The sequence below is a fragment of the Montipora foliosa genome, chromosome 9 (assembly GCF_036669935.1).
Source record: "Montipora foliosa isolate CH-2021 chromosome 9, ASM3666993v2, whole genome shotgun sequence".
Classification (NCBI taxonomy): Eukaryota; Metazoa; Cnidaria; class Anthozoa; order Scleractinia; family Acroporidae; genus Montipora; species Montipora foliosa.
Genome location: NC_090877.1, coordinates 17239606 through 17262105, shown reverse-complemented (window position 1 = coordinate 17262105; position 22500 = coordinate 17239606). Strand labels below are relative to the sequence as shown.

The following is a 22500-nucleotide window of genomic DNA, read 5'->3' as shown; positions in this document are numbered from 1 at the left end:
TAAAATCAGAAAATAACCAAGTCACCGTTGCTGTTGAGAAAAGTGTATGCCAGGCAAAACAAGTTGCATCTCGTTAGCCTGAAAGTTAAGAAATCATTTGTCTGTGTTTAAATTAGCAAATACACCAATACATCACTAACGTTTCATGTTTAACCGGAGAATTAGAGACTCAGATGTTCGAAGGTGAAATGGTTGTTTAGTTTTATTCCTCAGTTATCGAGTTCCATAAGTATAAAACTTAAAAATGGTTTGCTTTAAAATCAGAAAAAAACCAATTCACCGTTGCTGTTGAGAAAAGTGTATGCCAGGCAAAACAATTTGCATCTTGTTAGCCTGAAAGTTAAGAAATAACTTGCCTGTGTTTAAATTAACAAATACACCAATACATCACTAACGTTTCATGTTTAACCGGAGAATTATGGACGCAGATGTTCGAAGGTGTGTAATAGCTGTTGAGTTTTATTCCTCAGTTATCGAGTTCCATAAGTATAAAACTTAAAAATGGTTTGCTTTAAAATCAGAAAATAACCAATTCACCGTTGCTGTTGAGAAAAGTGTATTCCAGGCAAAACAAGTTGCATCTCGTTAGCCTGAAAGTTAAGAAATCATTTGCCTATGTTTAAATTAACAAATACACCAATACATCACTAACGTTTCATGTTTAACCGGAGAATTAGGGACTCAGATGTTCGAAGGTGAGTAATAGTTGTTGAGTTATATTCCTCAGTTATCGAGTTCCATAAGTATAAAACTTAAAAATGGTTTGCTTTAAAATCAGAAAAGAACCAATTCACCGCTGGTGTTGAGAAAAGTGTATGCCAGGCAAAACAAGTTGCATCTCGTTAGCCTGAAAGTTAAGAAATAATTTGCCTGTGTTTAAATTAACAAATACACCAATACTTCACTAACGTAACGTTTCATGTTTAACCGGAGAATTAGGGACTCAGATGTTCGAAGGTGAAATAGTTGTTTAGTTTTATTCCTCAGTTATCGAGTTCCATAAGTACAAAACTTAAAAATGGTTTGCTTTAAAATCAGAAAACAACCAATTCACCGTTGTTGTTGAGAAAAGTGTATGCCAGGCAAAACAAGTTGCATCTCGGTAGCCTGAAAGTCAAGAAATAATTTTCCATTTTTTAATTGCATGATGCTGGCCGTTGTAAACCGTGTTTTAGAAATTATTTCAAAATTGAGTTATTGTGCCTCTGAACTATTATGACGAAGTCGGCCCAACAAACGTGTCGAGATTAACACCTCTCTCTCCCTTTATTCCTCTTGCTCTGCCTTTTTAGTGTGAGTCTTGTTACAACTCCCACTGAAATTTAGGTAATAATTTTTTTACCTAAACAGCGGGGACCCACATTCCTGACCCACGTTAAGCTCCTCATGCTCGAGCGTTTTGGCACGAGCCACGGAAGAAAATACCATAGCCCGTAGAGGCCCGCTATTGTGGAATGCTATCATTTGAAACGCATACAGCTACAAGTGTCTGGCAAAGAGACTTCGATCTTGTGAACTTCCTTAAAGAGTTGATATTTAGGGAGACTTGTCTGTTGACTGCAAATTTTAGAAGTACAGATTTTAGCTACATTTAAGGACTTCTACGTATTATGAATCAACGGTTCGATGTAACTGGGGCCGGGCATGTACATCGACTTTTAAATCGATTTAATATTCACTTTTTGTTGTGAATATGTTTAAGTCAGAGTTTTTAACAATTATTTATTGATTATTTTTTTATGAACGATTTAATTGTGTATATAGCTTGTATAGTGTTATTTTTTCTGTTGTTGCAAAATCAAACAAGTTGCTTGGATTACTTTAAGCCTTTAAGGCTCGGTTACCCGAGACAGCCCTCCTTCCCGAGACGACTTTACCGAGCGTCTATTTGAGAATTGCGTGACGACCGAGAGAAAGTTGACCCTACTTAATTATGCATATATTTTCAGACACATCTTTAAAAATTGCCCTTCTTTCTTTCTCGTTCGTTTTTATAAAGTATAAGCCTCCCCGAGTGGTCTCGCCCTCCCGAGTTGTCTCACCCACCTCGTGTAAACGGTTGATATAATTTTTTAAACAAATGAGTGGAAAGTGAATAGAGGGGATATAGTTCCCCTCTACCATAACCCGTTTAATTAATGGACCGTCATTGTCATGGTTTTCATTATTTAGTTCTTATATATTTATATATTTAAGTATTCAGGTTTCAAGTTACTTTCTTTTTTTTTTCTCCTTTGTAACTCCTTCACAATTCGGGGAGCTCTAACATGTGCCATAAAAGCCATGTGATTATGTGCCACTCAGGATGATTCATGACAGTTAATTAAGTATTTCATTTTATTTTTCTAACGATCAGTTAATTGCTTAGGTCGAAACTCCTGTAGAATTTTTGTGATTGAGATGGCCTGGATCACAGTCATTTTCTACCCAACATTGGTGGCTGCTGCAAGGTATCGTGGCGTCTTCTCAGAGTTTAGCATGATTTATTATAAATCTTTCTTGTTGGCACCTCAAATTCAAACTTCATTTTCAACTCAAGATCCTTATCAAAAAGAGTGTCAAAAGAAATCTCGCCAGTGCACTGGTTTTGGAATATTTCGTTTAGCGATTGATTAAATATTACGCGCCACATTTTCATTCAATCCGAGGCCTGAATTTTCCCGCGCTTATCAGCGCTGTTTGTATGTACTTTATTTGCACTATGATATATGATTGGCTTCTCATTATTTTTGCGATGGTGACTTGTGGTTAAGCAAAATAGTTCTCCAGAGTACGTGGCCAGTCCAGATTTCACGTCACAAGATACCACTGGCCTTGGTTCAAATGCGGATATACGTCCTGCAGTACAAAATGGTATTTTGAACTTTTGTCTTTGTAATTGAAGAGGCTTCTTGAACAATTAAGGCACTGTCTCTTGGATGTTCTCTATCCCTGAAATTAAAAACAACAGAGATTACACCTCATTACGCGCAAAACAACTGAAAGCTAACAGTATTCAAATTGGGTTTTATACCTAAATACTGTATATCAATGCGGCGTAGCTCAGAAACTCAGAAACGTTGTTTCTTCTTGAACTGACTGTTTTCTTTCTTTTTAAAGCTTGTGATATTACGATGGGATTGTGCGTCGTGTAATTGTTACGAAATGTCCAATCTCCTTTTCAGGGATGGCCAAGTGTGCTTTCTCATTACGCTGTACATTATGGTCTGCCATGCTAGAATGTCATATTCAAACAAGTTAATCACAATAGCGCCAATGACATTTGAGATGAAAGGAATGATTTTATTGAATGTTTTTTTTCTAGTGTTAATCTCTCTGCTATTCAAGTTCTGAAGAAGCATTTGAAAACAACCAATTACGACAAGGGAATACGTCCTAATTACGGAGGTGAGAACTCAGTCGCCCATTAACTCTGACACGCTATGATTTTTGGCATGAAATAGTGAAAAATCTCTGAAAACTGGCAAATTGTAACAAAAAAGCAAGTTGTGGGAAAATGTTTAGTGGTTGGTTAAGAAACTGAAATAAAATTACCCACTGGATCCCCAGGCCCAGGATTTATTTAGCTTAACCGAATTATGGACTATGCAATAATTATCGGTTATGACCAAAATGGATTGATACTGAACGAAATGATATATGAAATGAGTCATATACTGAACTGCGGAGATGAAATCAAGTAAAGCTATGACCCTCGCAGTTATGGACGCAATTTTAGCAATTGCGTAGAGAAACCAGAAAAATTCAGGACTTCAACGGCGTTTGAACCCGTGACCTCGCGATACCGGTGCGATGCTCTAACCAACTGAGCTATGAAGCCACTGACATTGGGTAGGTATCGCGAGGTCACGGGTTCAAACCCCGTTGAAGTCCTGAAGTACGGCCATGTATGCCAATGTGAAACTCAACGGTGTAATGCGTTTTTGGCGGGAACATCTTTGGTTATGGCTTATTGACACCCGTCAAAACAAGGTACCCGCTGACCAGTATCACGTGATCATATCACGGTCTCAATTTTAAAGATCATCGAGGTCAGCTGGTTTTTTGAAAGTTGACCGCTGACCAGTACTGATTTTCGATTGAATTGCAAGCTCAAACCAGGTTAACTTTTTGTAAGAATAAATAACATGGAAACTCCGCTTTTAGGCCTGGCTAATTTTATATAGTCTGTGATAAAAAAGCTTCGAAATGATGCTTCTTTAAAAATTTCGAGAACAAACATGACACAACTTATATGTAGTTTGACATAAATCACAAACAAGCAAAACAGACATTTTTATTCATGACAATTCGAGGTCTAATAATAAAAGCTGTGAACGAGGTCCTGAGTTTTCCCAATAAAACATTTGCATGCAAGGAGATCACGCAAACATGATTTGTCAGTTTGTGAATTAAACATTGAGAGAACTTTGAAGTAATGCTTATCTCTGACAAAGATACCTCTTGAATAAATAAATATGTAAAGGTAATTTAAAGTTTAGTGAGCTATAAAGTTCCTCTCAAAAGATCGGACGGGAAAAAGGGAGGGGGGAGGGGTTGGTAGTACTCTTATTTTAAAAGGGGGAGTGATTACAAGTTATTTTACATCTAGTACTGTGGAGGCCCCACGTAAAAGGCCTATTTTGCTCATTTCAGAACCTTCCCCCCCTCCAGATATTTATTGCATATTCCCTTAGGATCAAGTGGACCTGCGTGGTTGTCATATCCATTCCTAATTCATAAACAAAAACTGAGTTTTATTTAAACTGAAAGTCAAATTCACTCATTGTCCAGCTCATTATGGTTCCATGAGGAAAGTGTAGTCTCCAGGAATACTTGTTCAGATCCTCTTTTCAAACTTTTCAGTTGTAATTTCGTTGTTGTTACGGTCGAGGACTTGTCTTAAAGCTTCCATGTTTGTTTTTCCGAAGAAAATGCAACATTGATCATGGTGGATGCTTACGTAGAATCATTTGGAAAGATAGAGGAAGTGGAGATGGTAAGATAATCCATTCACAAACTTAAACAAGAATATTGGGGAACTTTAAATATTGTACTAAGGTATTTTTAAAACTATAATTTGTTATTTAAAGTGGGCAAAAAACATGTAAAATATAATCTATTCCGCATTACAAGTACATTAAATATTTCTATATTCAAAAATAAGCTCAATGTAAATATAGAAAAATAATGAAAAGTTAAAATTAAAATTTGACATTGACGCTAAAGTTTTTGATTCCAGCCTAGCAGCTGAAGGAACTACCGAAGTTAAATAAAGTGACTTTACCTGTTTACAATAAGAATTTAAAATCATTTGCAAATTATCTAAGAACAAAAAGCTTGCTTTAAAATGTATGACTTGAAATGGCGCTTAAACTCGTTAGGGTTGTCTAACTAGCGGAGACTAACTGGAAGAGAGTTCCAGAGTTTGGGGGAAGCAACGGCAATTGGTCCTGCTCCTGTTAAGATACCATAATTTTGCATGATTTTACCTATTGACGTAAGGGTTAAGGTTTAATGCCTAGGGAGTCAGTGGGATGCGGATCGATCCGCTCGATCCGCATAATCCTCCTGACATGGTATACTACTTGTATGCCCCTTGTTTATTCTTGATTATTAAGATAACATCGGGTCTTCACTTTTAAAATTTTCGCCTATAACGCAACTTTTTTTTTTACAGTAGTTGAGCATTTTCTTAATCATCTTTTGTCTTAGAATTTCCGCGTTGAAGGAGGCACTATTCCGTCTTTCAAGCTTCGCATGGTTGCCCCATTCTACCTCACAAAATTTAAACAATGTCGGCAGCCGAATAACGCGACCACAGAATTTGTTAAACAAAGCGAGCAGCCGAATGACATCGACCAAACAAAAAATTGCAGCTCCAAGGAAACTTAAAAACGCGGATAAGCAATCATAAGCTCTTTCTTCTCGAACGCTGACTTGAAACAGTATATCATGCGTTAGTGATCGATGGGAAAAGTATCTTTAAATTAAACAGTCTTATTCTTGTTAGGAAATAACAACTTTCCTGTATTTTCGTCAAGAATGGAAGGATCCTCGCCTTGCAAATGTTCTTAATTCCACAGTCGCCTTGACGAAACAAGATATTGGACTTGTGTGGAGACCTGACACTTTTTGCTACAATTCACGAGAAACAGATCTGGATATGGAAGATACAGCCTTGCATTCGGTGCTGAGACTCAAGCCAAGCGGTGACGTTTATTATTCGAGAAAGTGAGTATGTCTATTTTCGTTGACTGGAAACCAACGAAGCAATCAAAGAAGAAACGTTCATTAACGAGCAAGAAGACATTTCAAAATCTAGGCCTTCTCGTGTTGTCAAACTGAAAAACCTGGATTAAAGGGGCTAGGTTAAGCTATTTTAGGTAATTTTGTTTAATTTTGTTAATTATGAGCTCTAATCAAATTGGCAGAGCAAGAGTCTTTCATTTGCAAAATCACGGCCACATAACAACTGAGAATGATTTTCCAGCTGTGTAAATGGCATTTTGAAATAGACTGATACAAATTTGAAAAAAGGTGGGCCGACGTTTTTCAAATTTACCCAAATTCAATCCATTTCAATCATCTCCAGTTTTGTCCATCCATGTCCCTTCTTGGCTTCCCTGTGTTTTGTTAGAGTTCTTCTATATTTTTGAACAGTTATTTTGATATTTTAGTTCATTCTATGACCATTCGATCAGTGCTGAAATTGCCTAAAATTGCGTGACCTAGCCCCATTAAGTGGTCTGGCCAATCACAGCTCGCGCCGATTGGCGAATGAACCAATAAGAAGTCGAAATCACTAAACGTTAAATATTTTGTTAATTTCACTGATTGGTCAAGAAATTCCTTGGTCAATGACTGTGTAGCCTCAAAGCTACATTAAACTCTAGAACGGCATAAACTATTAACCATTTACAGGGGCTTAGCCAGACATTTTTTCCATTTAAGTCCAAGTTGAGTTGTACAACATAAGTCCTATATGAAATCTTGCCAACCTTGAACGTAGAAACAGGAGGTCTTACTACATGTAGTTTTATCATCCCTGGCAGTCAACAATCTAATGCTTTAATTAATGCAGATTCACAGCTGATTTCTTTTCTTTGTGGGATTTTGCTAAATTAAAAAGAAGTGATTTATATCTACAGATAATAATATCTCAATTTAGAGTTAACCAGACTTGCTATACCATTTACATATATGGGTCTAATTTATTTTTAGTCCTAACTAGTTATTTTATCCTCTTTATTTAATGCCTGATTGTGTTAAAAATCCTTGCGCCGTATGTAAATTTAGAGTTCATAATAACCATAAGGCTATATTCTGAGAATTTTGCCACATATGGACACATCTGAAATGTACCCCACTTTCTCTCTATGAGAATAATGATCTGACCAATTCTGATTGTGACTGGTAATGTACTAATTGCCTGGCTGACATATTTCCTTTTAATCATTTTGAAATGATGCTGATTTTCTATTTGCTCTGTTAGATTTTCAATCCTCTTTAAACCTTGACAGTTCTAACTTGGAATCCAGAATTTTTAATCCATTCCTAGGAGACCCTGGCACTTACCACCTTCTTCATAATTCTGCTGTTGATCCAAGCCTCAATATGCTGACTTCAAGTTATTATCCCGATGTACTTATATGACCAGCAGACAGTTTAATAATATGTTCCCTGACATTTCCAATCCTAGATGCTTCTCATTATTTCATTTGAATTTACTCAGCTTGAAAAAGCACTCAGTTGACTTACAAGAATACTTGTTCCCAACTCTTCCCTTAAACTTAAACCAAACTCCTGCTTCTGCTAGCGTAGCCTGTGTACAGACCGCCCCTCCCCTCAAAAAAAAATTGGAGAGGAACGGTCTGTGATTTACCGTTGATAATCGTGTTCCATACCACGTGATTTTTCCTGGAATGTGTGGAAAATGATTTGATTGGTTATTACCCATCGATCATTACATCATTGAAACAACGAGTTTTGATTGGCTTTTATTTTTATTTCTCCACATCAACACCGTGAGAACCACCGTGAGAGATTTTACGATGAGTTCGTTCGTGTGTACTTTGAGCACGGTACAAAATATGAATAAAAATCTTTTTGATTGTCAAAGAGGTTTTTCTTTTAAAGTACGAGCGGATTGTTATCTATGGAGTGTAAAGTGGAAATCGATTCGACGTACATATCATTTGTAGGAATTGTCAGCGCAAAAGAAACGAAAGCGCTCTTCACGAGGCGAATATAGCACTATTCAAAAGATTGTCCACTCGGAAACGTCTCCCGCTATTCCTTACCAGTCAAGGTAATCCCAACCAGCCTAGCCATTCTCAAGTACAATCTACAAAGCGTGATGCCATGGAAGATTTGAGAATGTAAACACCGAGGAAAATAACAGCTCATCGGCAACGATCTGTGCTGTTTTGAAGATCAGAGCCGTACCTGGTTGGAAGACTTGCAAATACATCCTGTCCTTTAAAGAGTGCTTCTATGCTATAAAGCCAAGGTATCTTAAAACTATCGGAGGCGCTCTTCGATGCACGTTTGAAATCTACCTCATTGACCACCATTTTGAGAATTTAGCTCCAAACGAAATATGAGCCACGCAAATTTTGGTCAGCGTAGATTACTAAATAATGTAGCAAAATTATTCCGGAACACGATTACTAACGGTAAATCACAGACCGTTCCTGTCCGATTTTTTTTTTTGAGGGGAGGGGCGGTCTGTACACAGGCTACTGCTAGCGTCAAATAACTACTCGTAACATTGACTCTTTTTGTTCCCAACTTGCCCCTACCAACTGGAATTTCACACAATCGTCTTCACCAAATGAAGCATATAACTCTTTTAAGACTGTTAAGGCAAAAAATTGTTCATCAACTCCCGGGGAGGGGGGGGGGGGGGATACTCCCTATAATGGCCTATACGGAGAGGCTCGGCCCGAAAGAGGTAACTTTTTCACGCTTCAGTTATATGAAAAGGTAGGGATTTCTCGAGTCGAAGTATATGAAAGGGTAGGGAAATCTGTCATTTAGGTATTTAAAAGGGCCTTTCATTATTTTCCAATGGAAGGTACCGAAAGGGGCATCAACCAAACCTTGGTTTACCTCCGTGCTCTCAAACTCCCGTTGAAGGAAAGATTCCCTCTCTATGGAATTCTGTTAAAACCTAACACCAACTAAGAAAGCTGCATATACTAAATTTCGTGACAAATACATTGCTATCTTACAACATTCAAGTTACTTTCCTAGTTAATTAATTTTTTTTTTACATCTCGTAAACAGTAATTTAGTTATGCTTAACTGACTACTGTAACCTTATGCCGCCCGCCTCGACTAGCGTTGGCTATTTACAGGCGGAACGGCTTTGTATTATTATTATGCTAATTTTTATCGTTATTGTAATTTGTAATTAATTAGTTAACAATGATAGAAATAAAATAAAATAAATAAATGAAATAAAATAAATTATATAATTCAGTTATGAAGGAAAAAGTACTACCATGACAAATTAACATTAAGACAAACTTGGTCTATAAATAAAAGCGTGGTCACCTCAAAATTCCATTAATCCAGACCTTTTACAAATATGAAAGACAACAGAGGTAATTTTATAAACAACTGCTAACAAGTTTAATTAATTCTTTACTAACATTGGTCCCTCCCTGACCGCCAAAATCCCCCGTGTTTCTGTTGACCATGCACAAATCATATCTGAATGGTTCCTTTGTGGATAATTTCTTCACCTCATCTACTACTCCTGAAGAAATTGTCAATATACAGTAGTTTCCTCTCTTAAAAGCAGTCACAGTGAGGGAGTGGACTGTATTAGCATCAATGTTATTAAAGCATCTATTGACTTATTGGCATCTCCCCTTTATCAATTCTGTAAAATCTCTTTTTCTACTGGTACTGTGCCTGATAGACTCAAAATCAGTAAGGTAATTCCTGTATTCAAAAGTGAAGACAGCACTAAGTTCACCAATTATAGGCCCATCTCAATTTTACCTTGCTTTTTCAAAATTCTTGAGAGCGCCACGTAAACTATCATCACCTTATAAATTATCTTACTTGTCACAACATACTAAATTATCCTCAGTATGGTTTTTGAAAGAAACACTGTACTTCATGGCAATATTGGCGCTTACTTACAAAATATTTGAATCGTTCGAAAAGAATGCACTATAGTTATCGTCATCGATCTCAGAAAGGCCTTTAACACTTTTAATCATTCCATCCTCCCAGAGCAGTTACATTTCTATGGTATACGAGGCACCCCTCTAAACTGGATGCATAGTTATCTCCACTCTCGTTTTCAATATGTTCAAATTGGCTTTTTATATATTAAATGTGGTGTTCGCCAGGGTTCTGTACTTGGACCACTAATATATAGATTTAGCCAAGCCTAAGGCGTGGCTACCGTTTCTCATCCCAGAAAGCAATACAGTTTATATAAAAATAAGCCTTCTGCATAACGTACAAATCATCATTTAGTTTGATACAGTGCATAGTGATCAAACACCTCTGATCTGACTGCAATAAACGAACAAGCCTTGCAAAAAATAGCCAATATTTTATTTTGAACAACAACTAAAACTGCAATTACATGCACACTAATCCCTTTGACAACATTTTCCGTTTTGAATGGTAATCTTTACACCCTCTGTCTTCCGTTTCATTAGAACAACAGAAAAAAATAAATATTAAATTAAGCCAATGATTAAAAAGCCAAGCGTAGCAATTCGCTTACTCTACTGCAATTTTACCATCAAACAAAGCAGCTCACGTGCATTGGACATCCATTTCACATAAAAAAGCCTAATCGAAAGGTATTAATTTAGTGCGGACAGTTTCCAGAGTATTGATGAATTCAATTCCAAAATAAGCAACAATGGCCGAGCATAGCCGGCCACAAAACCGCTTGACAAACTACACAAACAACCGAGATTTTGTAAATTTTGCTCAAAAGCGCAGGTTCCAGCTTATCAAGCCGTTTTAGAAGCCTTATCTGGCCACAAAAAACTGCCCCCAGCATTGCTTACAATTGCATTCGTTGCAGAAATATGTACTAAAATTCAATTCAACGTATGTACGAGTCGAAAGGTCGGATATACGAGACGAAAAAGACAACAATGACAACAAATCATGCCAGAATCTGAATCTTGAAATAGGTCAGAATCTGTCAACACAGCAGGCCTTTTTCGGTTGTACAAATAGCTAGGCAACGAGGCATGATGGACATGGTCATGCCAGTGCCGTTTAGCTGTTGTAATTCCTTTAGCCTCGGTTAAGTGAAATTGGTTGCCTAACGCACTTCAGTGTAAAAGTATCATAAAGGTAAACCTTTCTCATCCTTCTGCCAATAGCCTCATATGGCTCCTGTAGCTCTGTCGCCGTTCTCTTCGCCTTTGTATTTCTCTTTCTCGTTGTTCATTTTTTCTTTGTCGCATTAAGGAGGCTCGAAAGGGCTTTGTTGTTGCTACAGTGTTTGTGAAACGATGAAAGATACCAAAGAAGGATATTTCACAGTGTAGGCAAACTATAAATATCTTTGCAACTCTATTGTTGCGTAATTCTTTATGACGTCACATCGGTTACCATGGCAACACGCCAGGTCCACAAAAAAGCCCTCTAAATTTCAGTTTTTGAAAATTATCTGAAAAACTAAGTCGATGAACTACCGTTCTTATTTCTTTGTTGGAAATCTCCTTAAATTCTTTCACTTATTAGAGAGTATAACAAAACGTTATCTAGTAGAATTCAAGGTGTCTTAATTAAGAAAATAACACAAACAGTGGTGATAAACATTGTATTCCAACGCATTTTTATAAAACTTGACTGCTGCAGATCATTTTTCTCAGTCTAGGTTCCAGACCCCTAATGTTTACGATATATATATATATATATATATAGTTTCCAAAAATTGTAACGGTCACTTTTGAAAATGTGTCTTGACTAGCATACGAAACGTCAAGTTTTTTAAAAATGCGTTGGAATACAATATTTATCACCGCTGTTTGTGTTATTTTCTTAATCAAGCTACGGTGGCCTAAGAACAAGAGTTTAGGGTGTCTTACTACAGTTATTCGAAAAAAAATATATCAAAATTTTGAAATCTGTAAAATTAAAGCAAAATGATGTCTCTTGTGAAGTGTTGGTCACTGCAATTGATGTAAAATGTAATTTTACCTAACAAATAAATACAAATCAGGGGAAAACGCATAATATAGTGACGGACTTCCTGGAGGGGGGGCTGGAAATTAGACATTTCAAAGACCTTTTTCTCAAAACCTAGCCGTACAACCAGGGTTAAAATTTTGCGAATTAGTAAACAACATGTAGACAAAACCGTCAACATTTTTTCAAAAAGTTCTATCAGAAAGTTTTTCAGTTATTATTAAAATAGACGAAAATCGACGTTTTTGTCATTTGTGAAAAACCTGTCTGGCAGATTTAACTATTTATTTCTCTACATAATTATTGTTTCTCGCTTTCGGAAATCCGGAAATTTTGAGGTGGGGTTGTACGGCTGGTTTTCGAGAAAAAAGGCTTTGAAGTGTCTAGTTTCCAGTCCCCCATCCAGGAGCTCGGTCACTATGTTTAGCAAGCGCAGTAACGTCGGAGAAGATCCAGTGAGATTCAAGATGCGTGCGAATCGTCGTGCTTGTGCTTATGCTTAACTCACGCCGGTTTCCACTTGTGAAATAAGCGAATGTGCAAGGAAAGAGAAATTTCCTTTTTTGTGCTTGTACTTATGTTTGTGCTTATCGGACCAGTGGGAACCAGGCTTAAGATAATTGCGCACAATATTTGATTCGAACAAATGATGCTTTATATAAATCGATGACGCTTAGACGAAATAAAATAAATCTCGGCTTGTAGACAATAATAGATCGAACAAACGGTAAATTCGGTGCGATGAACACAACCGCTTCTTGTTTACATATCTCAAATCTCGATAACTCGACCACAACGAACACCTAACAACAACTGACGAGACTATATGAAAAGCTATCTTTTTCGGAAATCCAAAAATAACATGTCGTCACAAGTCTACTTTTTGTGGCAAGAAAACTCCTTAGAAACGTTCGTGACAACCGTTCCGGATTTTTTAATATATAAGATTTTATTTTATTTTTCAAAATAAAACGTCATTGCTATTGCGGGGATTTGCTATTGTATAGTCAGCAAAAGAAAATATGGCCTTTTAGCTATTAAAGAAAACAAGTTAAGGAAGTTCTTGTTGAGCCTTAGCTTAATCAAAAGGCTAGCTACGCCCCTGATTTACAATGGGAAACTAAAGCTATACTTAAGGGAAACTATAGACTAAGTATGCAGTGTTCGACACTAACTTTCTTACTACTTTGCCCTTTGGGCAACCAGTTGTGTCTTTTTCGTTGCCCATGGTTTTTTTTTGGTTGCCCTCCTTCTAAAGACCTGTTGCAAATTAAAACTCAAAGGAGGCTTGTAAAAACGTCAAATTTGTCCACGAAGGAGAATAAAAGCTATAACAAACTGTTATCTGATAATTTGGTGCTTACAAGTCACTTAAGTAGTAACTTAGCAAATGCTTTGCAACCAAATCAAACGTAATCGACCAAATTTCATGAAAGAAATGAACAATTAGGTAACTATCAGTGAAATCTAATTTTAACTTAGTGATCATCAGGAGTATTGTTCACTTGTTCACTGAATATGATGAAGTGGCTGAACAATCCATGCAGAAAGAAATAGATAACTGAACTGAAAAATACTCATTTTCGCAGTACATTTACAGACTTGTACAATATGAACGTATCGTACGCATTTGGCCGTGCGAGAACTGGGTTCAATTGTAACAAGCATTCTTTTCCCGCGGAGAAAGCATGTTCGTATCTGTTTTGAGGTTTGTATCTATATATATCTTTAAATAAATGACAGCAAAGAGATGTAACATTTATTTCTTTATCGTTTTTGTGGCTACTACGTCATATTACTAGTCACTTTCTTTGTTGCAAATCAAGTCGTTCCGCAAAATGTGAGTTGAACAAAAATTCTGATTGCCCGATCGTTCAAGTCTTACAGTTGTTTTACTTGTTCACGGATATATTTCGCTTGCCCCGGGCAATCGGCCAAACGTTAGTGTCGAACACTGTGGACAGTCACTATGCTCCCGGCCTAAAAGAAAGATTACAGATAACTACAAGGACAATTTAATAGAAATCTAACGAAAACACTTGCAATAAAAATCCTACAAAATATGACAAAAGAAAACAAGACTCGCTGTTTGCAAAGATGACGCTAAGACGGCACAGAAGTCACATGACCAAGAGTACAACGAAAATATTGAAAACACTTAACGAAGTAATCACTAACGAGGTAAAACTATACAAAACTAAAGCGTTTGTACAATTATAAAGCGTAATGCGAAAACCGGCAATGGGTACTGTGAAACTCGTTAAGGACATAAAACGAAGTCCATTACTAACCCTAAATTAAGTAATTAATTGATAAATTAATTAAGTAAATAAACAATGAAATGAAAGGAAGTAGTTAAAGCAAAAACTTGAAAAAAAAACTTGGAAAGGTCTCACATCAAGGTAAACCCAAAATTTATTCTCTTTATTAAAGTGAAAATCTCTCATTTGTGGCATCGTACAGTTATTGATGTTAATTTTTCCTTGTTCTCTCTGTATATAGTACTCGCCTTGTTGTGGCATGTGAGATGCAGTTGCACGATTTTCCTATGGACATTCAACATTGCAACATTACGTTTGGAAGTTGTAAGTAGACATCAGAGTTCAGAATTCCATTTTAATGCGACGATGGCAAAGCTAGGCCTCAGTTCACACCTACATGTATGGAAAGAAAGCAATATAAACGAAACTAATAAAAACAGTGACACCTTTGGGTTTTTCCTTACATTTCTGACTCAATGTCAAACTGATCAAACTTATTGTCTCCTCGATATTTTTCTTGCGGTTAATAGTACTGCCATTGATACGTATGATCTGGCCTAGAGCACAACAAAATAAGTTTTAATTTTGCGCAGCCAACAACGTATCAACCCCAGGAGGATCGCAAATGGATTCACAGTCCAAGTTGAAGAGAAATTGAGAGAACGTTACAGGAAACTCAACACTGGACAACTTCTGGGGAAAACTGTAATTGCCCTGAGCGGGATTTGAACCCACGTCCTCCTGGGGGTGATACGTTGTTGGCTCAAGGGATCTATTTAACTGACTCTTTACATTAATTACCCTTGTCCGCTTGTGAATCATATGTTGATCTAGTGTTATCACATATCACCCTTACACCTATAGGTGTAAGCAGGCCATTCAAGATTTACCCATGATGGCGTTTCGTCGCCCCAAGAGCTTGAGAGACTATCTAGTTCGCTCTAAATTACGACCTCTTGATCAGGAAACTGAGGGTACCCGAGGAACTCATAAATGTGCTAGTAGTAGATGTGATGTTTGTAATTATCTTATTGTGGGAGATAGGTTCTCTAGCCATGCTACTGGTACTAGCTATACTATAAATCGCAGTTTGGATTGTAATTCTAGGAATATTGTTTACTTAATTAGTTGCAAGGTTTGTGGTTTTCAATATGTCGGCTCCACCACCACTAAGTTTAGGTTAAGGTTCAACAACCACAAGAGCCGTTTACGAGCCCAATCTAGGATGTCTGCTGTTAATAAGGAGAGCGATGATCTTATCTATAAGTATTTTTATAGTCATGGGCATCATGGACTTCAAGATATTAGCATACAACTTATAGATAAAGTTAATGCAAAAGACGATGATCTGCTTGCTAAGGAAAGGCAATGGGCATATCGGCTCCGATCCTTGAAACCGGATGGGCTTAATGAGAGTGACTTCTTTTTTAGCCAGAACAGAGGGGAACGTAGCCGGAAGTAAAATTTTGTTTCTAATACAGAATTACCTATTACATACTTTACTGGGTAATTTGTCTGCTATTTTCCCTTATTTTTAAAATTATTTCCCTTTTATTTTTAGCGTAACTCATATACTCTCCGTTGGCACGCGCATGTGTTGTCCTTTGGCACGTGCGTATGTTACTTATGTTTGAATTGTTACGGTTATTTACGGTTGAAGTCGTAGCGCGCACTTTCGTATTTCAGTGGCGTAGAAGAAATTTTGTATAACGGTTTTTCTTCATTCACCCTGAAGAAGACCGACAAGTCAGTCGAAATATATAGGTGTTCTCTATAAACGTGTCTTGTCTTCATTTGTGTTATATAATTTCTTTTTTTGAGTAGAACGTATTTCGTAGAGCGCTCAACTCAATTGATTGAGGAGCAATAACAGTACTATGACTTCACACAAGTTTAGGTTTCACGAGTAACCATCGTTTTAATGCTACAGAACTGTTTCGTATGGTACAAGTACCACACTCATCAGGTAATTTTAACGACGTCGTATGGCAATCCCAGTAGGAAAGTGGGTGGCATTTGTTGGGTGTTTTTTTTCCGTGTCGGTAAAAGTCTTACCTGTCACTCCCCTGCTAAGTAGAGTCTTTGTGCATAGAGCCTTCTGCTCGTATTTTCGTAGGATAGAGAGGGTACTGGAAATGCGTAGATTTCTCTGGCGGACACAGTAGAAAGTCATGTAACGCGAATGGCGTTTTAGTGGATTTTTAAACAAAATATACCCTTATGGAGCTCAATTAGGCAGGCGGTGAAAACAAATACCTGGAATCGTAAAAGCAACGAGTAATGGACTTCGACATCAATCTATCGCCCGTCGAGCCGATATCAAAGTGAGCTGTATTTCTAATATTTTACCAAGAGTGTGCTGTTATGTAGAACACTGAAACCAAATGAAAAATTCTCTGATTTAAAAGCGACGAGTAATGGACTTCGATAGCAATCTTTCGCCCGTCGAGCCGAAATCAAAGTGAGCTGTATTTCCAATATTTTATCATGAGTGTAGTTTTACAGCACCACTGCATAATTGTTCTTCATCGTCAAGGATAGACCGCTCCTTCCTCGCAATTGTTATCATCTGGAACTTATAATGTTCGTCATTATCAAGAATAGTCTACGCTCTCCTGGCAATTCATATCTTCCGGACGCATATTTGTTCTTCACCATCAAGGATAGACTGTGCTTTTCTGGCATTTCATTTGGTCAGCACTGCAAAATTGTCCATTGTCATCAATGATAGACTTTGCCTTCCTGGCAGCCGATTTCTTCATAACAGCATAATTTTCTTTATTGACAAGTTTAAAATATCCCTTTCTGGCATTTGTTTTTTTTTGTGAGTTCAGGTGTTAGTCTTTAGTTTGCGTTCAAATCAAGTAAACCAACTCTAAATTTATTCTTTCCGGTCTCACAACTTTGCTTTCATTTGGAGAAGTGAAGACGACTTATATTTTCCACAGACCAGTAAGTAGAGAGTAGAAATGACATTTTTATCCCGCGTTAATGTGCACCGAAGTCATAAGCAAAGAAAATGTCTCAAACACCACCAAGCTTTCGTTGAAGTTTTGTTTTTTTTTGTATCACCTGGAAAAAATGGCTCAATCTATTTTCCTGGCTGGCTAAACGTTGGTTATTTTTTTGCTGGCAAAAAAGGGGAGAAAGAGACATTCCTGGCTGGGGAAATGCCTTTTTGGTAATTATCCTGGCTGGGAAAAGCTCTTATGGTAAAGATCCTGGCTGGAAATTGAATTTTTAAAATCTAGCTCTAGATGGCTTTCGGGAGCGGATATAATTTTGCCACCTGCAGAAGTTAATGATCAACCAAAAAACAATTAGTGACTGTTAAAGTATTACTGGAGGTGATATCCAATCACTTTTGAAATTTTTCTCGTTGGGTACTCCTGTTATATGTGATCTTATACATAGAAAACAGCTACGAAACCTTTGGAGCCCTGCATAACTTTCAAAGAATGCAACACAAAAGCGCTATAAAACGCGGAAAGCTTTTTTATTCCGCTGCCAGAAGCTGGTTGGTCGTTTTCCTAAGAAATCGAATTTTGGCTTTGAAATAACTATTAACATTATTTGGAGTTATGTAAATTGCCGCAGTAACAGGAAATCATGCGCTGTTATTTCTTATTTTGAGTCCGCTCTTGATTTAATATTTGAACTTTACTTTCTCTGCCCGACACAAAGTTGATAACTTTTGATTCCTATTTTCGGAGCCAACATTATACGTTCTCAGCCCGACAGGAATGTTGTTAACTTTTTGAGTCCAATATTCGGACCCAATGCCGGAAAATCATCGTCCATTGCAGAGGAAATGAGGAATTACAACCTGGAGATCCTCGGTCTCAGCGAAGTCCGTTGGATACAATCTGGTAAGTGCAAACTCCGCTCAGGAGAGACGGTGCTCTACTCAGGCCATGAAGACACAAGCGCCCCCCACACGGAAGGAGTGGCACTCATGTTCTCTAAGCATGCCGTCAGGACGCTTATTAGCTGGGAGCCGATCAACTCTCGACTTATTACTGCCCTTTTCAAGACATCGCATGGCAAAATTAATGTTAGAATTATTCAATGCTACGCACCAACAAATGAAGCCGAAGAAGCAACCAAGGAGGAGTTTTACAACGCATTGCAGAGCCTCGTTGCAAGGCAGAAAGGAAAGGAAGTTACCATTCTCATGGGAGATCTCAACGCCAAGATAGGAGGAGACAACAGAGAGTATGAGCTTGTAATGGGAAAACACGGACTAGGAGAGATGAACGAAAATGGCGAGCTATTCGCGGACCTTTGCGCCAACAATGACCTGGTGATTGGTGGGAGTATCTTTCCTCACAAAAGGATCCACAAAGCCACGTGGCGCTCCCCGGATAACATCACCGAGAACCAGTTAGATCATTTTTGCATTGCCCGACAGTTTAGAAGATCTTTACATGATGTCAGGGCTATGCGGGGAGCAGACACCGGCAGCGACCATCATCTACTAGTACCCACCCTAAAACTAAAGCTAAAGTGGTGTCAGGCTCAACAGCAAACTAGAGCCAAATATAACGTGACACACCTGAGGGATCGTTCTGTTGTAGACGCTTTCCAAATCAACCTTAGGAACCGGTTCCAAGCACTGGAAGATATAGAAGACGAAGACGGCACAATTGACACGTTCTGGGAACATCTAAAGAGCTCATGGATTAATACATGTGATGACACTTTAGGAAGGCAGCAGTCCAGAAACAAGGAATGGATCTCAATGGATACCCTAAAGAAAGTGAGAGAAAGGAAGTGCAAGAAAGAGCGGGTTAACAACAGTCGGACGCGGGCAGAAAAGGCACAGGCGCAAAAGGATTACGATGTTGCGCATAAGGAAGCTAGAAAGAGTGCTCGAAAGGACAAGAGATGTTATATAGAGAACCTGGCAAAGGAGGCAGAGGATGCCGCAGCAAAAGGGAACATGAAAAGACCTGTATTATACCACCAGAAAGCTAGCTGGGAAATTTGGTCATGTTAATCATACCATCAAGGACAAACAAGGAAATATTCTGACCACCACTGAGGAACAGCTGCATAGATGGGTCGAACATTTTGGAGAGGTCCTGAACAGGCCACCTCCAGTTGGAGGAACCGATATCCCAGAAGCTGATCATCTATTTCCAGTTAACTGCGCCATACCTTCAAGAAGAGAGATTAGTAGTGCTATTAGGAAGATGAAGGACGGAAAGGCAGCAGGTACCGACAACATTCCTGCGGAAGTATTCAAAGCAGACATCAACACCACCACAGAGGTCTTTTATGAACTATTCAAGAGCATCTGGGAGGACGAGAAATCACCCACTGAGTGGAAAGAGGGTCTTATAGTTAAACTTCCTAAGAAGGGGAACCTCAGGGAGTGTGATAATTATCGAGGTATTACTTTGTTATGTATAGCAAGTAAAGTCTTCAACCGAATTATGTTGGAGCGGTTAAGATCTGCAGTGGATGGAAGTTTGAGGGACCATCAAGCTGGTTTCAGGCACGCTAGATCATGCGCAGACCAGATTGCTACACTACGTATCATCGTAGAGCAATCCATTGAATGGAACTCGTCCTTGTACATCAATTTCGTGGATTACCAAAAGGCCTTTGATAGTCTGGATCGCCCCTTTCTTTGGAAATTACTAGCTCATTATGGAATTCCGCAGAAGTCTATTAACGTCATAAAAAACTCTTACGAAGGCACCACATGTAAAGTTATTCATGAAGGACAGTTGTCGGAGAGCTTCGAAGTTAAAACTGGAGTAAGGCAAGGATGTTTTCTCTCACCGTTCTTGGGCACAGGATGTTTCTTATATATATATATATATATATATGGAAAGTTACAGGAAACTCAACAACTCCACCCAATCCAATTGGCTCAAGGGATCTACTATATATATATATATATATATATATATATATAGTAGAAACGTGAAAACCTTATCTTTAAGTCGGAGAGTGCTCTACAATCGTGGAGCTTTATAATTACTTGTGTAGGAAAGGAAAAATTAAAACATTAAAACACTACAGAACTGTTTCGAAAGGGCCTGATGGTCCTCTCTCGTCAAGTGCATGAAACACTGACTGACTAACGTTCCTTTTATAGGTTGATGGTTCAAGCATGCCTTATCAAATATTTAGTTGCGTGCCGGTACGCACTCGCCAGCTCGTTCCTTTTGTTCAGGGTGCCCGCTGCCGGTTTACATATGATGTAGAATTTTTCTGCTATGCAAAGATTACATCTCTTTGTTACATTTGAATAAGGCCTGGCGCGAGCCTGGCGCGAGCCAGGTTGTACCAGGTATTTTCAGTTTTTAGTTCTTAGCGTGTACTGAAGAAGCCCGAAGGGCGAAACGTTTACACGAGATTAAAATATACTAGACCTGTGAGAAGTTCGCCAGCGACTCATTTTTTCATTTTTTCATTTTCCCTATTAACTTATCTGAGTCAAGACGTTTTGTATCCTTTTGGATCCTCCTAGCAAGTGGCATCATCATTGGATACTCAATCTTTATCATTCTACTTATATATATCTATATATATATATAATCATTTATGTAGGGTGGGAGGGGGAATCTGGACAACTGATTGCCTCACAAATCAGGATCGGGATCAGGATCAGGATCATGTTGCCAGCGTGGTTGGGTGGCCGAGTGGTCAAGGCATCCGACTAGTAATCTGGAGACCCGGGTTCAATTCCCGGCCGAACCACATTTTCACTCATGCAATCAGTTGTCCAGATTCCTCTCCTCAATCTACTGTTAATTAATTATATATATTCCTCTCCTCAATCTACTGTTAATTAATTATAAATATATATATGAATGAATAATCAGGACACGATCATACTTTTGCCTCTAGTTTTCATACAGATCTGTTTCGTACAGGACGTTTACTTTGTCCTGCACTCATCAGTGTGTAACCAAGAGTGATTTTATTCGTTGAAGATTACCGCTTTTTAGTCATACATGGCCGTTCGTGTTGCACGCTCCTCTTTACCTAACGTTCTTCAATAGGAATTTCTCATTGTGTCTACATTTACTAATCAGCTCGTTGCGCTTATTGAGTGTTGCTGTTTGAGGCTGGCATATGATGTAATATTTTTCAGCTATGCATAAATTACAACGTTTTGTCGCGTTTGTATAGTGCGAGGCGTGACAAAGAATTTTCCACGAAATTGTATAATCGGTGTTGCTGTCCTTTAATTTCCAAATGTATTTGCTCAGTTCAGTTGAGTTGCTCTTCGCTCTTGCTTTAAACGATGCTTTGTGGTTTGCGTACCTTGCTTTGAAATCAGTTGCTGTGAGTCCTACGTACTTCGTACGTAGGACTCACAGCAACTGATTTCAAAGCAAGGTACGCAAACCAAGAGCGAAGAGCAACTCAACTGAACTGAGCAAATACACTTGGAAATTAAAGGACAGCAACACCGATTTTACAATTTCGTGGAAAATTCTTTGTCACGCCTCGCATTATACAAACGCGACAAGAAGGAAGAAGAAGAGGGGGCGTTGCGATTTTGTGTTCTGACCGTTTTCGAGATAGACTATCAATTTGGCAAAGGGACTCAGATGGGCGTGTCCTCATTCTTTTAATCAGTTTTGGTGACATTAATGTCAACCTTGTTAATTTTCATGTGCCTACGATTCCAGCTGACAGAAGAACTTTTCTTCGGTCGGCTCATGCATATTTTTTCCCAACTCTCGGCTTGTTTTAGCGGGAGATTTCAACTGTTACGATTCCAGTTTAGACAAAATGGGAGGTAACATTTCTGTCGATTCGGGTTTATCCGATTTTAAATCATCTTGTAGTATTAGAGATGCATGGCGTTTCAAACATCCTAGAGAGCGTCAGTTCACGTGGTTCAACCACGATTTCAGTATTGCAAGCAGATTAGACACCTTTTTTGTCTCCCGTGTTCTTTGCGATTCGATTAGTGAGTGTAGCATCCTCCCATGTGTTTATTCTGACCATGATTTTGTTGTTCTAGAGCTTGATCTGACAGATCCAGCTAGATCTGGGCCGGGTGTTTGGAAGTTTAATAATTCCCTCCTCCAGGATGAGGCTTTTTGCT

General features: G+C 38.2%; 1 protein-coding gene across 1 annotated transcript in view; it reads left to right on the top strand.

Moving 5' to 3' along the window:
* Positions 1–2400: 2400 nt before the first annotated feature.
* LOC137971513 (gamma-aminobutyric acid receptor subunit gamma-1-like) overlaps positions 2401–22500 on the top strand; it is a 36287-nt gene continuing 16187 nt past the window's right edge. The window contains exons 1-5 of the mRNA XM_068818331.1: positions 2401–2450; positions 3305–3387; positions 4911–4978; positions 5993–6213; positions 14665–14747. Of these exons, the coding sequence (XP_068674432.1) occupies positions 2401–2450; positions 3305–3387; positions 4911–4978; positions 5993–6213; positions 14665–14747 (505 nt within the window). The remainder of the gene's footprint in view (positions 2451–3304; positions 3388–4910; positions 4979–5992; positions 6214–14664; positions 14748–22500) is intronic.